The 14,257-nt window shown below is 37.2% G+C and overlaps 1 protein-coding gene across 1 annotated transcript; it reads left to right on the top strand.

Annotated features, from left to right (window-relative positions):
* Positions 1–950: 950 nt before the first annotated feature.
* On the top strand, positions 951–14,223 carry HSP90B1 (heat shock protein 90 beta family member 1). Its single transcript, XM_081331789.1, has 18 exons — positions 951–1,169; positions 2,275–2,374; positions 3,511–3,652; positions 3,734–3,850; positions 4,192–4,523; positions 5,466–5,577; positions 6,175–6,291; positions 6,410–6,526; positions 6,810–6,947; positions 7,035–7,112; positions 7,211–7,276; positions 8,347–8,616; positions 8,811–9,056; positions 9,145–9,281; positions 9,822–9,900; positions 10,070–10,225; positions 12,059–12,163; positions 12,898–14,223. Exons 1-18 carry the CDS (start codon positions 1,121–1,123, stop codon positions 12,925–12,927), a joined length of 2,391 nt encoding a protein of 796 aa, XP_081187915.1. The 5' UTR covers positions 951–1,120; the 3' UTR covers positions 12,928–14,223.
* The last annotated feature ends 34 nt before the right edge of the window (positions 14,224–14,257 follow it).

Raw genomic sequence — 14,257 nt, 5'->3', positions numbered from 1 at the left:
TAAAACATTTTTAGGAGCAGCCCACCTGATGCGTTCCCTATATAGCCTACAACTGCTATCACCTCGCCAATCTGCATAAGGACAGCAGTAAACCCGTTCTTACACAAAGATACTGCAATTCCCATCATGCAAACAAGAAGGCGGTTCCAAATATACAAAGCAACATCGACGTCATCCAGAGCATCCAGGCAATCACTACGCGAAGGTTTATGACGCGAGGAGCATGGCAAGCTGGGAAAAGTTGCAGAATTCCTTTTAAAAAATAATTCTTACAACGTAGGCATCGCGCTCTGTTCATTGGGTCACCAGCCCCAAAGTCAGAAAAAATAATGCTTGAAATAAAAATGTTTTTGCTAATTTCTGCCTACTCTATACTTTCTTCGCTTTCATTTGTCATAGGGCAGGGGTAGGCAACCTCGGCTCTTTTATGACTCATGGACTTCAACTCAGGAATTCTGGGAGTTGAAGTCCATGAGTCATAAAAGAGCCGAGGTTGCCTACCCCTGTCATAGGGTATAAAAAAACGGAAATTAACGTCGTTACGGAAACGGGTGGTTTGTTGTTTTTTTTTATAACTCTCTGGAAAGTGAAACTCTCTGAAACGTGCATATCTTATTTTTTTTTCTTTAAAAGAGGAACAGTCTCACACTTAATATCAAATGCTGCTCGCCACACAGTCCAAGAGAGAAATTTTGAAAAATGAATGGAAAACAGTCAAACCAAGGCCTACTACTCCCGCCTTTAACCGTGGTTGGCCATTGAGCATAGCAACAACCAATGAAGCCCAGCCACGCTTTGGCGCGGGGAAACTTCACCTGGAAGACAATGATTGGCAGAAAGATGTCTCCACCTCCCCCCTCCTTTCTTGCTATTGGCTCTGGGTTTGGCGTGGTGCGCTCCGATTGGCGCGGCCGGGAGGCTTTTTCCCCCCGCCCCCTGCGTGTGGTAGTGATAAGCTTGGGGGTCGGGCTGGGCTCGGTTAGTGACTCAACTGATAAAACCCGGGCAGGTTCTCCCGCGAGGGAGGGGAGGATCGTGATTTCTCCTAATCAATTGCCCTTGGAGGCACACGGAAGGCCGGTACGAAGCTGTATCTCTCTCCGTCCCGGGCACCTTTGAGATGAAGCAACTGTGGGGACTTGGCCTTTTATGCCTCCTTCTGCTGGCTGGTGAGTGCGCGTGGGGGGCGGTTTCTGGAATATTCCCTGCGTGGCGGAGGGGGAAAAGAAAATTCCTCCCTCAACTTTTTACCTCAAGCTGGTTCTCCTGCCGCCCTTAATACGGCTTTTGGCGTGACTGCCTCGGTGGCCGAGGGAGGAGGGTAGGGCATTTTCCCTTCGTGCAGCTCTTTCCCTCTGGGGCAAGGAACTTAAAATGGCGGGGGGGGTGGTTATCAAACTGAGGCGCCTCTTCGTCCCAAGGAGATTTGTGGCTTTTGTGAGTCGCCCTTCCTGAGGAATGGTCCCCGGTTTGTGGGGTGCAGGGTTTTAAAGGGGCGTCCCGAAGGCGCAGGTGTGCTGCCTGTCGGGATAGGGAAGAAAGCGGGAGGCACCCAGAGGCGTACTACTAACTTTCGGGGCGTGGGGTGGGGGGGAAAGGCTCGTTCGTGGAAGAACAATTAATGAAAATCCTTTGAACTTCTGGAACTTTAGCGAAAATCTTTTGAACGTAACGGGTTGAACAGGTTTGAACATCGAAGTTGCTCGCAACTTTTTCAAAAAGCTCAGCAAGGCCGCTTTCTGCCTGTGGGAGTCTGGCCGGAGATTGAAGAGGGAGTTGACGCAAATGGTCCCAGGAAGGGGACGCTGGTGTCGGATTTATGATTTTTACTCTGGCTGGAATTGTTTAGGTCCAATTTGGCACGTGATGTGGAATTCACGCTTCCCCATCCTTTATTGAGGTGCGAAGGTTGATGACTTTAGCTTCTCTCCTGGGAGTACTGTTTAACGTCTACTTGCTGATTGGCAAGAGTTTGAAAGCGTCCTAATCTTTCCAGCCATTTTCACATTTTTTTTTCGTTGTCTCAACATGATGTCTGCTCTGAGATGATTTTGAATAGAATGGGCATGAACCCTGTGCCTATGATCCTTTAAATGCCACTTCTGGCTCCCCATTCTAATTTTCAGCTGCTTTCTAATGGGAAATGCACCATTTCTTTATTTACCAATTTCTTGTTGAAGTATTTGATATCCTCCATGCTGTCTGTGTTGTATAGATTGGCAGTTTTACTTTGAATGGTGTTGTGGAGCTAACTTGTCCAAATTATTTTTGCAGCCTCTGCCCAGGCTGAAGAAACTGATGTGGATGGCACTGTCGAAGATGATTTGGGCAAAAGCAGAGAAGGATCTCGGACAGATGATGAAGTTGTTCAGAGGTTTGCTTTTTAAAATGTCTGCTTAACCAGGCTTTATAATTCATATTTCATTCATATTCATATTTCAAACACATGCCTGCTCACTGATTAAAATGAGATACACCTCTAAGGATGCCTGCCATTGAGATCTAACATTGAGATCTAGTGGGATATTGATGATTTATATTAAGATTCTAATGCTGGTGAAATCTTGTAGGAGAACATTTGCCAGATTTATTTTAGGCTTGGAAAACTGGATTGTAATTGTTCTTAAAGTCATAGAATTTGTAAACATTTTGTTACTATTATGTTAAATCTTTCAACAATCTTTTTTCCAAAAGATTGCCCCCTGAAGTATGTTTAATATAGGAAAGCTTGCATGAAAACCTAATGATTATATAATTGCATCCAAAGTGTACTATAGAATTGGTTTAAAAATGAAATTGAAGTCTCTTAAATTTTTCAAGCTGCAAGAAAAGGATAAGATATATAGCTGAAATTGATGCTATGATGAAAATTGATATGTTTTCATCTCCATATAATACCACAGATAAGCATATAATAGTTTTGATATCAAAATAGTTTACTTTTGTGCTTGGAGAACTGATTATATGAGGGACATGCAACCAAATTCTTAGCAAGAATTTTGATGCTTAGATAATTTGTATAGCATCTCCATTGTTGATAAATGAAAGATAAATATCTCTCATTAATTTGGGCAATTCATCAAGAAGGATTATGTGCTGCTTCTACTGGCTGCATTACCTTGATGAATTTCCAGTTATTAAGAAAGTGCAGATTTATTATAACTTATCAGTGGACATAATACAATTGCTTAAATAGCTGCATGGAAATTAAATGTGAAACAAAACACTGTCCTACAATAATTTATAGTAGGTATATTATAGCTATCCAGAAGGTTGAAAAGTAGTATGTGGAATGTGTAAAATAGAGAGAGAGAAAAGGGGAGGGAGTTTTAGTTTAAAGAAAAGGCAAACTTTGCATGCAGCAGGGGAATTCTTCTGCAGACTAGTGTTTGACTTCACCTGGAGTTGCAGCAAAAGCATACATATGAGTCTAGAACAAATTCTTATTTTGCCAGCATTACTTAAAAATAAAGGATTAATAATACATGAATGGATCTTTGTTCTCTGCAGGGAAGAGGAATCTATTCAACTGGATGGTTTAAATGCATCACAAATAAAACAACTTAGGGAAAAATCAGAAAAGTTTGCCTTCCAGGCTGAAGTAAACAGGATGATGAAACTTATTATCAATTCACTCTATAAAAATAAAGAGGTAAGCCTTAATATACCTATCTAAAAGTTTTGATACAAATGTTTCTGTGCTTATGTCTGCCTACTCTAAAATTTCTTACAGATTTTCCTTAGGGAATTGATTTCAAATGCATCTGATGCTCTAGACAAAATACGGTTGATGTCATTGACTGATGAAACTGCTCTCTCTGCTAATGAGGAACTCACAATAAAAATTAAGGTAAGATGCTACTGATTTTCCTTAATGTTTCTTTAAATTGTTTCATTTTCTATTTTAAAAATATCTTTTGTATGATTTGGAGTAGTTAATGCAGAAATTCAAGTGTGCCTTTCACATTTTAGAAGGGATTGCAGAAAAGGATAGAGGATACTGTTGCATCAGATTCATTTAATAGACTGCCCTTTTTTCTTTAGATTATTCTGTATTAACAGCTTCTTTAGGACAGGTCTATCATTACAGTTCACACACACACACACACACACACAAATCAGCATTGTTAAAACTGATGTCTATTGGTGGCATGTGAAATTCGTATCCAACTAGTTATTTTTGTTTTACAGTGTGATAAAGAGAAGAATATGCTTCATGTTATAGACACTGGAATTGGCATGACAAAAGATGAGCTAATCAAAAATTTGGGTACCATTGCTAAATCTGGTACAAGTGAATTTCTAAGTAAAATAACTGAAATGCAGGAAGAAAACCAGTCAACCTCTGAATTGATTGGTCAGTTTGGTGTTGGCTTCTATTCTGCCTTCCTTGTGGCAGATAAGGTTATTGTTACCTCAAAGCATAATAATGACAGTCAACAGATCTGGGAATCTGACTCAAATGAGTTCTCTGTAATTGAAGATCCTCGGGGTAATACCTTGGGACGAGGCACTACTATAACGTAAGTTTTACAACTTTTATTAATATTTTTATTAATGAAAATACATATTTGGTTTTTATTAAATGCAATGTATTTTGATGAAACCTGCAGAGAAAGATGCAGAAAATTTCTTAACAAAAGTTTCAGTGCTGTGTAATACTTAAAATTGGTATTAAAGTTCCCTCAACTAGGGTAATACTTTTAGCTGTATCTACTACAGTTATAGGCATTACCACAATTCCAATTTTATTTTATGTAGAATACTACAGTGGTATTAGATTGCTGTTTTCTTTGATTAATGGATGGTAATTTTTATACATGATGGAATCAGATTTTATAAAGTAATTTTATAATTGTGTATGTTTGACTAGACAAATGGTAATCTTTGAATGAAATGATTTTTTTTAACATAATTGCTACAAGGTGTTTCTGACAAAGTGTACATAAAGTCTCAGTTGTTAGGTTAATACATGGTAGAGAGATTTAGTGATAAAGACCAGGTTTCTGTATTGGAGGCTTTGAATTTAACTACTATTTCTTGTAGTTTAGTGCATTTCTTGAACCACCCTTTACTTCATTGTCTTCCATGGGAAGGAAGGATTTGATTGTGACCAAAGATAGGTTAACACACCTTCCCTGATGGTGAAACTTCTTGGTGTTCAATATTACATCCTCTCATTAGATACAGCAAATGTACCATTGTTATCTATATCAAAGTATCACAAAAGAAGTCCGTACCGTCACCAAATGAAACTTGTTTTGATAAAAGGAACAGACTATGAAATGTCAGAGCTCTCTTTGTTTGAAATATTTTAGCAGTAGAACTTATCAGTTCTGTGTAAAATATAATTTGCATTGTTGCACTTTTAGTAACTTGTTTGTAAGGTTAATAGTTCAATTACCAAAATTGTTTTTAGTTAATACAGCACTGAATTGCTTTTTTTTTTGTTTTATTTTTTGTAGCCTTGTTTTAAAAGAAGAAGCTTCAGATTATCTTGAACTAGATACAGTTAAAAACCTGGTCACGAAGTATTCCCAGTTCATTAACTTCCCAATTTACGTATGGAGTAGCAAGGTACATATTTTGTAATACTGCTAATTGGCATAATATTTAAAGTGGAAGATATATTAGTCATGAAAATCAGTTTTCAGAGATGAAACTTATGAAGAATGGATAATACTCCATATTTGGCACAAGGAAAAACAAATCAGGCAACTTTGATAGGAAAAAATAGGACTGTAGTTAAATGAAATCTCAGAAATTTGTAAAAAAAAAATCTAAAATTTGAATAGATTGGAACTCAGTCACATTCCCACCTGTTATTTTTGGTTGCATTTTGCAGCAATGTCAGTTACCAGTGCAAAAATTATAACTTCCTGAAGGCATAGCATTATTAGATTAGCAAATAATATATAAAAACATATATCAATCTTAAACAATGAATTGACATGGAGTCTCTCTTCAGCGTTTGTGACTGCTTGTTTAAAGTACACAATAAGTTTAGAACAGAACAGAATAATAGAGTTGGAAGGGACCTTGAAAGCAGAAAACCCTATACTATTTCACATAAATAAAATTTACATTCATCGCTTATGATAGTTAAATGTATCCTAATTGCTTATGAGAACATGTTTGAGAAATTACTTGAATTGACATGCAATATTTCTGTAGACTGAAACTGTAGAAGAGCCTCTTGAAGATGAAGAAGAAGTAAAAGACAAAGATGAGACAGATGATGAAGCTGCTGTGGAGGAAGTAGAGGAAGAGAAGAAACCCAAAACTAAACCGGCAAGTTTTCTAACATTTAAAATTATTAACAGCTTTTTTAGATTTTATCAAATCAGTTTGTGAAAACTGATAGTTTCATTTTATCAGAGTAAATGAATGAATTTGGAAATGCTTGCAGGTTCAGAAGACAGTCTGGGACTGGGAGCTTATGAATGACATAAAACCAATTTGGCAGAGGCCATCTAAAGAAGTGGAAGAGGATGAATACAAAGCTTTCTACAAATCATTTTCTAAGGTGGGTTTACCTTTATAGCTTGGGACTGATCTGGGATCATGTCTATCAAAATTCTTAGTATCAAGTATGGGGGGAAAATGGAACAATGTGAACCGCTCTGTTCTGAGCTGTGTCTTGTCCTAATGTATTGCTCATATGTGCAACAAGAACAAAAACATTTTCTCCATACATTGCATATTTTTTGCTAGAATGAGTAAAATATCCACGTCTTGCATTTGTAATACATTTATTTTCAACCTTTCTGGAAGTGAGGACTTTAGGATTTGGCTTTCTTTTTCCCCAGGAAACTGATGAGCCAATGACTTACATTCACTTTACTGCTGAAGGAGAAGTGACATTCAAGTCCATCTTATTTATTCCCAGTACTGCTCCACGTGGCTTATTTGATGAATATGGATCCAAAAAAAGTGACTTTATAAAGGTAAAAATAAGATCCAACTTCTTTAAAAAAGCAAGAGAAATTGCAGATAGTCTTGCAAAAGTAATCGGTTAAAAATTTGTTTTGCAGTTGTATGTCCGTAGAGTATTCATCACAGATGACTTCCATGATATGATGCCCAAGTATCTTAACTTTGTCAAGGGTGTTGTAAGTATTTTCAGGGATAATATGCACTAGCCATTTAAGAAATGTATAATTTTATTTTTTTTGCTAAACCTCTGTAAATGTTCCTTTTCTAAATTTAGGTAGATTCAGATGATCTTCCTTTAAATGTGTCTCGTGAGACCCTCCAGCAGCACAAACTACTAAAGGTATGTCTATTACTACTATAGCTTCTAATTAGTCTTCAGAAAAATATCTAGGCCTGTTTTTATATTCTCTACTTCCTACTTAACTTGGCAGTGATGGTAATGAAATCTTTCAAGCCCCATTAGAATCAAGTCCTTGCTTGTAGATTCAGTTATTCCGTATGTGGGTTAAAGAACACCAATGGTAAAAGACCATGTACTAGAATGGATTTTATCTATAAATATCTCAAGGCGACAATACTCATCCTATTATCCCACAACAATGACTCTGTGAGGATGGGTTGGGCTGAGAGAGGATGGCTGGCTCACCTAGCTGGCTTCCATGTTCAGGGCAGGATTAGAACTCTGTTTCTGGACTGTTGTTTTAACCACTAGGCCAAACTGGATGTCCTCATATATAAATTTGCCGTACTAAAGATGAGAATAATCTTATTCACAGTTAAATAGTTTCAGAAGTGTGTGCAACAGTATTCATAACAGCTTTGATACCAAAATGGAAAATCATGATCAATACAAGTGGTATATTTAAATTAAGTTGCTGAATTGTGAGACAAGCAGCATATTAATTCAATAAATGTAATATCTGAAAATGGTACATGAGTTGTGTCATTTCTTCCCATTCATGCTGTAATATTTTTAACTGTTTTTAACTCTTGTATTGATGTTTTTAAATACTTTGTAAACCGCCCTGAGTCCTACGGGAAAAGGGCGGTATATAAATTCAATAAACTTAAACTTAAATGTAATAGCCATGGGAATGTGGATTATTCTGGTTGCTGGACACGGTCGACATATTAAAGGCACCTGTTACAGGAGGTTGAGTATATACATAGGAACCCACATTATGGCATAGAAACTTACATGGTCTTAGTTTTCTCAGATTCACCTGCAATATTTCCCATCAAAGGGAAGAATTTCCCGTTAAGTTGATTTCAACTGCTAAAATTCTCAGCTCATTTGGGTATACCATGAATTGAAATCAGTACATCTAGAAGTTGCTCAGATTGTAAAATGGTGTTCATTTAAACTGGGATCAAAAGATTAATCTTACATATTTTTTTCTGAATTTTTAGGTAATCAGAAAGAAACTTGTCCGGAAGACACTAGATATGATCAAAAAGATTGCTGAAGAAAAATACAATGACACATTCTGGAAAGAATTTGGCACAAATATCAAACTCGGAGTGATTGAAGATCATTCAAATCGGACTCGTCTAGCTAAACTTCTTCGTTTCCAGTCTTCTAACCATGAAAGCAACACTACTAGTCTAGATCAGTATGTAGAAAGAATGAAAGAGAAGCAAGACAAAATCTATTTCATGGCTGGTTCAAGTAGAAAAGAGGTAAAAAATAATTTTCTAGCTAACTCTTTCAATTCATTCTTTTGAAGCTATAAAAATAGAAATATAGTAGTTAAGTTTGTTTATAAAATTGTGGTATCTTGTTCCAGAAATACGATTTACAATGGTAAATGCATTGTTTCCATCGAAAATTTTACAGGATTATGTCATACTAATATTTTGAATTTATCTTATAGGCTGAATCTTCACCTTTTGTGGAACGGCTTCTAAAGAAAGGTTATGAAGTTATATATTTGACAGAACCAGTGGATGAATATTGCATTCAGGCTCTCCCAGAGTTTGACAACAAAAGGTTTCAGAATGTTGCCAAGGAAGGAGTAAAGTTTGATGAAAGTGAAAAGTCAAAGGAAGCTCGTGAGGCTTTAGAAAAAGAGTATGAACCCCTATTAACTTGGATGAAAGACAAAGCTTTAAAGGATAAAGTATGTATTTTAGAATGTATTTAGTATTCTTTCAAAAATATCTTGTGTGCTATATTTGTACTTATGCTATTTTTTTCTTTCTGTTTAGATTGAAAAAGCAGTATTATCTCAGCGATTAACCCAATCACCATGTGCTCTTGTAGCTAGTCAATACGGATGGTCTGGCAACATGGAAAGAATCATGAAGGCTCAGGCTTACCAGACTGGAAAAGATATCGCTACCAAGTAATACATAATTTATACAATTATTTCTGGGCCTCATTTGGATCCTAATTTAATTTGTTTCGTTTTGACTTAGCGCAGTATAGGAAGTTGGCCACTTATGTGTAAGTTAACAAAAATTTGCAAAGTGGATAATCCATGCTGTTTAAGTGCTTGTGGATAGATCAGTGAGGATTCCCAACTTTTTATATTTCAACAAGTAATGTTTCTTCCTGTCCCCTTCCTCCAATCTGCACTAAAAATTCTAGGAAAAAACTGGGAATTGTATTATCTGTGTCAGTAAACGATGTAATCTGAACATTTGTATGCTTAATCTATGGGTGGTCTCATTTAATGTGGCTAAATTGACATAGAAATGCACCAAACCTTTTGTCTTTCTATAAACTGCAATTCTGTATTCATTTAAGTTACTGATTTGTCAGACCGAGGTTCTTTCGTTAGTTTAGTATAGTAGCATTAATTAAGATTGGTTTATTTCTAGAACTTGTAACACGATAGTAGGTGTATCTAATTACCCTTAAAATTGTCATCTTCTCTTTTTAGTTACTATGCAAGCCAAAAGAAGATATTTGAAATTAATCCTAAACATCCTCTCATAAAAGACATGCTCAGGCGTGTTCAGGTAAGAATGTTAAAAGGTACAAATGAATCTAATGCAGTTTTGTACACCTAAAATTTTGGACAGGAAATGCAAAAAATAATTCAACTCTTGCAGTCTGTGAGACTTGATGAGTCTCAAACTTTAAACAATTTCTATAGTATTTTGTGGTGTGTTGTTTTTTTTTGGTCAGGAAAATGAAGATGATCAAATAGTTGCAGATCTTGCTGTGGTTCTGCTTGAAACTGCTACCCTAAGATCAGGTTATCTGCTCCCAGATACAAAGGAATATGGAGAAAGGATAGAACGAATGCTTCGCCTGAGTTTGAACATTGACCCAGAGGAAAAGGTTAGTGAAGATCAGATACTACAATACAGAAGTCACCAACCTTTTCATACTGGCGGCCTGGATGGAAAGGGAGCAGGTGGGAAATTTGCGTTTGCAAACAGGGCCGCGCACACCTGCATGGCGCTAGCAGCCCTGTTTACGCAGGTGCTAGCCGCTATCGGTGCAAACAGGCTGCACAACCTGCATGGTATTAGCAGCCCCATTTGCACAGGCTGTAGCTGCCACCTCTGCTAGCGCCACATGCATGCGCAAATGGGCTGTCCAATCCTGCATGCGCAAGGGACCCATTTGCACATGTTCATATGCACTAGCCACCGCCACTGCTAGTGCCACACACATGCAAGTGGCTCTGGGCTCTAGCGCAAGTGGGGGAGAGTGCCCACACTGGCCAGCCTGGCCTGCAGTCCAGTAGCCAGTAGTCCACGGCCTGGCAGTGGGCCGCGGTCCATAGGTTGGGGACCCCTGCTGTAATACATGCAGGAGGTAGACTCATGACTTACATTTTGAATTGAACGTGCCAGAATAATTCTTGAGACCATTTTCTTCTTCTAGGTTAACACTTGATTCAAAATATTGTCTGCTTGTCATTCCTATTCTGTTGTACAGGTAGTCCTTGACTTAAAACTACAATTAAACAAAATTTCCTTTGCTAATAAGTGAGGTGTGCCCCATTTTATGTGTTTTTTTACCCTGGTTGTTAAGCAAATCACTACAGTTAAGTGAATCATGCAGTTGTTAAACTTATCTGGCCTCCGCCTTTGACTTTTGCTTGATGGAAGCTCCCTAGAAAGGTTGCAAATGATAATCCCAGAAGCCCAGGACACTGCAACTATTGAAAATACATGCCAGTTGCCAGCATACAAAGTTTGATCACATACTCCAATGGTTATAGGTGTGAGAACTGTTGTAACTTTGAATAGTTATTGAATGATTGTAAGTCAAGGACTACCCTGTACTTGAAGACCCCATTCAACTGTGCTGGAATTACATCAGCACATTTGGCTTATGAAAAATTCAGTATTTCAAGTACACTCATTCAGCAACCTTTATGACACTGCACATCTCTGTGATACTAAAATTTCTGTCTGGAACCTGGGCAAAATAGTGCATCATAGAGCAAAACCTTTTCAATCAAGGTACATCAAATGGGCTAATTTACAGTGCATTTACAATACAGGACTTACATGGAATTGAAATTTGTCAAATTTTATAAAACATTTTACAACAATATAAAACAAACATTTCCTGTGGTCAACACCTGATGTTTGAGTGTGCATGAGCTACTTTCAAGGCAGGCACTTCTCTGAATATCTCCATAATTTTTAAAGAATTTTTCCAGTATAAGTAGTCCTCAACAACTATTTGTTTGGTGAAGGTTCAAATTATACCAGCACTGAAAAAAGTGACTCACAACTGATCCTCACACTTAAGACTGTTGCAGCATCCCCAGTCACATGATCAAAATTAGGTCCTGGCAATCATGTATTTACGATGATTGTAGCATCCCAGGCTGAGTCGGGAAGCCAGATTCACTTAATGGTGTGATGCACTTAACTAGTCATTATTTAACCATGTCAAAAGAAGGTGGTAAAATCAGACACAATTTAACTGCCTTGCTTAGCAATGGAAATTATGCTCTGCCATTATTGAAGGCACTGTGGAATCTGGTGAAGAAATATATTTGAAACAATAACCCTATTGTGTAGTGATATCTAAAACATACTTTGTATTGATCAGGGTTTCATAGTCATATTTGTGTCTGTGTCTGTCTGTCTCTGTCATAATCAAATATAATGGCATATAAAGCTTTGCCTTGTTAAATATTTCTGAAAGGTGGAAGATGAGCCTGAAGAACCAGAGGAAGCTGATGAAGAAGTAGAACCAGAAGAGGAAATTGAAGCTGATGAAGATACTGAAGACAGTGAAACAGAAAAAATGGTTAGTGTGGTTAGGAAGAACGGGGAGGGAGGGAAGATAACAGGTATATCATAAGGTACCATCTTTTCTATCTGTATAATTTGTCTCAGTTGACAGAGGTTTGGGGTGTAAGCATTACAGTATTTACCACCAGCACTACCATTCTGGGCCTTGTGTTTTTGACTTGATTTTAGAACCAAGTATGTCTAGCCTCTTTAACAGTGTCATAATAAACTTGCACTTATTTATTATTTATTTATTATTTGGATTTATATACCGCCCATTTCCCGAAGGACTTAGGGCGGTTTACGGGGCAATTAAAACAATACAATATACAAAGTTAAAATAGAATTAAATAGCCCCGAAAATTAAAATTAAAACTAAAAACCCAAGCCCTCAGTCCAGGCCAGCAAGCTCGAATAGCCAGGTTTTTAGGTGCCGGCGAAACGAGCGAAGGTCGGGGGGCCATCCGGAGTTCCACAGGCAGTTGATTCCAAAGGGCAGGCGCGCCCACCGAGAATGCCCTCCCCTTGGATAACTTGCTGGATCTTTGTCATCCTCCTTCCCTCAAAACTTGGAAGCTGTAAAATTCCTGTCTCATGAAGAAGCCACAGTGAAAACAGGCAGGATATTGTTGCTATTTTTAAACTATGCTGTACAAAGTAAAAAATGAAAAGTTGAAACATCTAAAAGTGACTTACTAGGGATTCTGACATCTACAAGATTTAATTTAATCTATACTTTGTTTCTTGCAGGAGTCCACAGATGGCAAAGATGAATTGTAAAATACACACTCAAATACTATCCTGTGTTTTGGATGAAGCAGGAATGTGAACTGAATTTGTTTTTTCACTGTAAAATGTTGGGGGGAGGCTTAGGGTTTGGGCAGAATTTTTTTAAGTTGCATTTTTTAAACATTCCTCACAATGTAAATTTGTACTATTTAACTGACTGCTTGGTGTAAAATCTTGTCGTGTACAAAATTAAAATGTTCACACCAGTTGTATGGGACATTGAAGTGCTTATTTACTTGCATTGGATGTAAAGAAAACTTGTAGAGACTCAATTTGGCAGTCACATTCTTCTGTAACAGAAGAAATATTGGAAAAGAAAACACTCGGGACAGGAATTATTTTCTAAAGGTCACTTTAGAACTGCTATCTTTCAATTATTTCCTATTCTACTAAAATGTGTACCAGAATCTTAGCCTGTTAAGGCAGGCTTCTGCTTAATGGAGTCTATTTTTTAGCTAGTTGGCAAAACTTAGGGAGTCTTAACTTTGCAGTAATTCATTCTAGTTTCCTGTGAACAGGTCTTGGATTTAGTAAATTGCCATTTAAACTTTATTTTGTGAATCACTATAATATATTCCCTAATTTGGGTTAGATTTTGCTGGAGGGAAGGCAGGTGTTACCCTGCAGTGATGCTTTAAGATAAAGGAAGCCATCAAATACTCAAAAATGAATAAGTCATGTCTCTCAAGCTGGTCAGCATCTATTTTTAAACAAGGAGCAAGTAATGGTTTTATATACAGTGGAACCTTTAGCTCAGCCTACTGATTGCATCTATTATATCCTGAGAGCTAAATGGACTTGAATTCCAACAGATCTTTACCATAAAGTTTGGGTAATTTTAAGCCAATTATAAAGGTAAAGGTTCCAAATTTCACATATGTAATATTTAAAGTGACCTAAAAGAGAAAAATTTGGTAATTTTCAAAAAGAAGCATAAGGTAATAAAACAGTGGCTATGTGCACCTTTACAGAAGAGTACTAACTGAAGTTACTGCATGCCATAATAGGCATGTTTTATGCCCATTCTCATGCTTCCTCAAAATCTTGTAGCATGGAGTTTCTGTTCGCTTGTTCAATGTTTTTCTATGAATGGAAGATATTTTGAGTTGACTTAAAACAGTAATAAAACTTGATAACTTGAACAGTGTTAATACAAGGAATTGCTGCAGTTTTATCAAGTAAATGTTTGAATTTCATTCCTAGATTCTGTTTCCGATGTTAAAATTTGTTTTCCCAGCATTTTAATGCACATATTTAGACCCAGGTTTAATGGAGGATTTCACTGATGTGGAATCAAAATACTTCTGTTAGACCTAAGAAT

The sequence above is a fragment of the Vipera berus genome (assembly GCF_964194415.1).
Source record: "Vipera berus genome assembly, chromosome: 6".
Taxonomy (NCBI): Eukaryota; Metazoa; Chordata; class Lepidosauria; order Squamata; family Viperidae; genus Vipera; species Vipera berus.
Note: the sequence above shows the minus strand (reverse complement) of the source record. Positions and strands in the feature narration are given on the sequence as shown.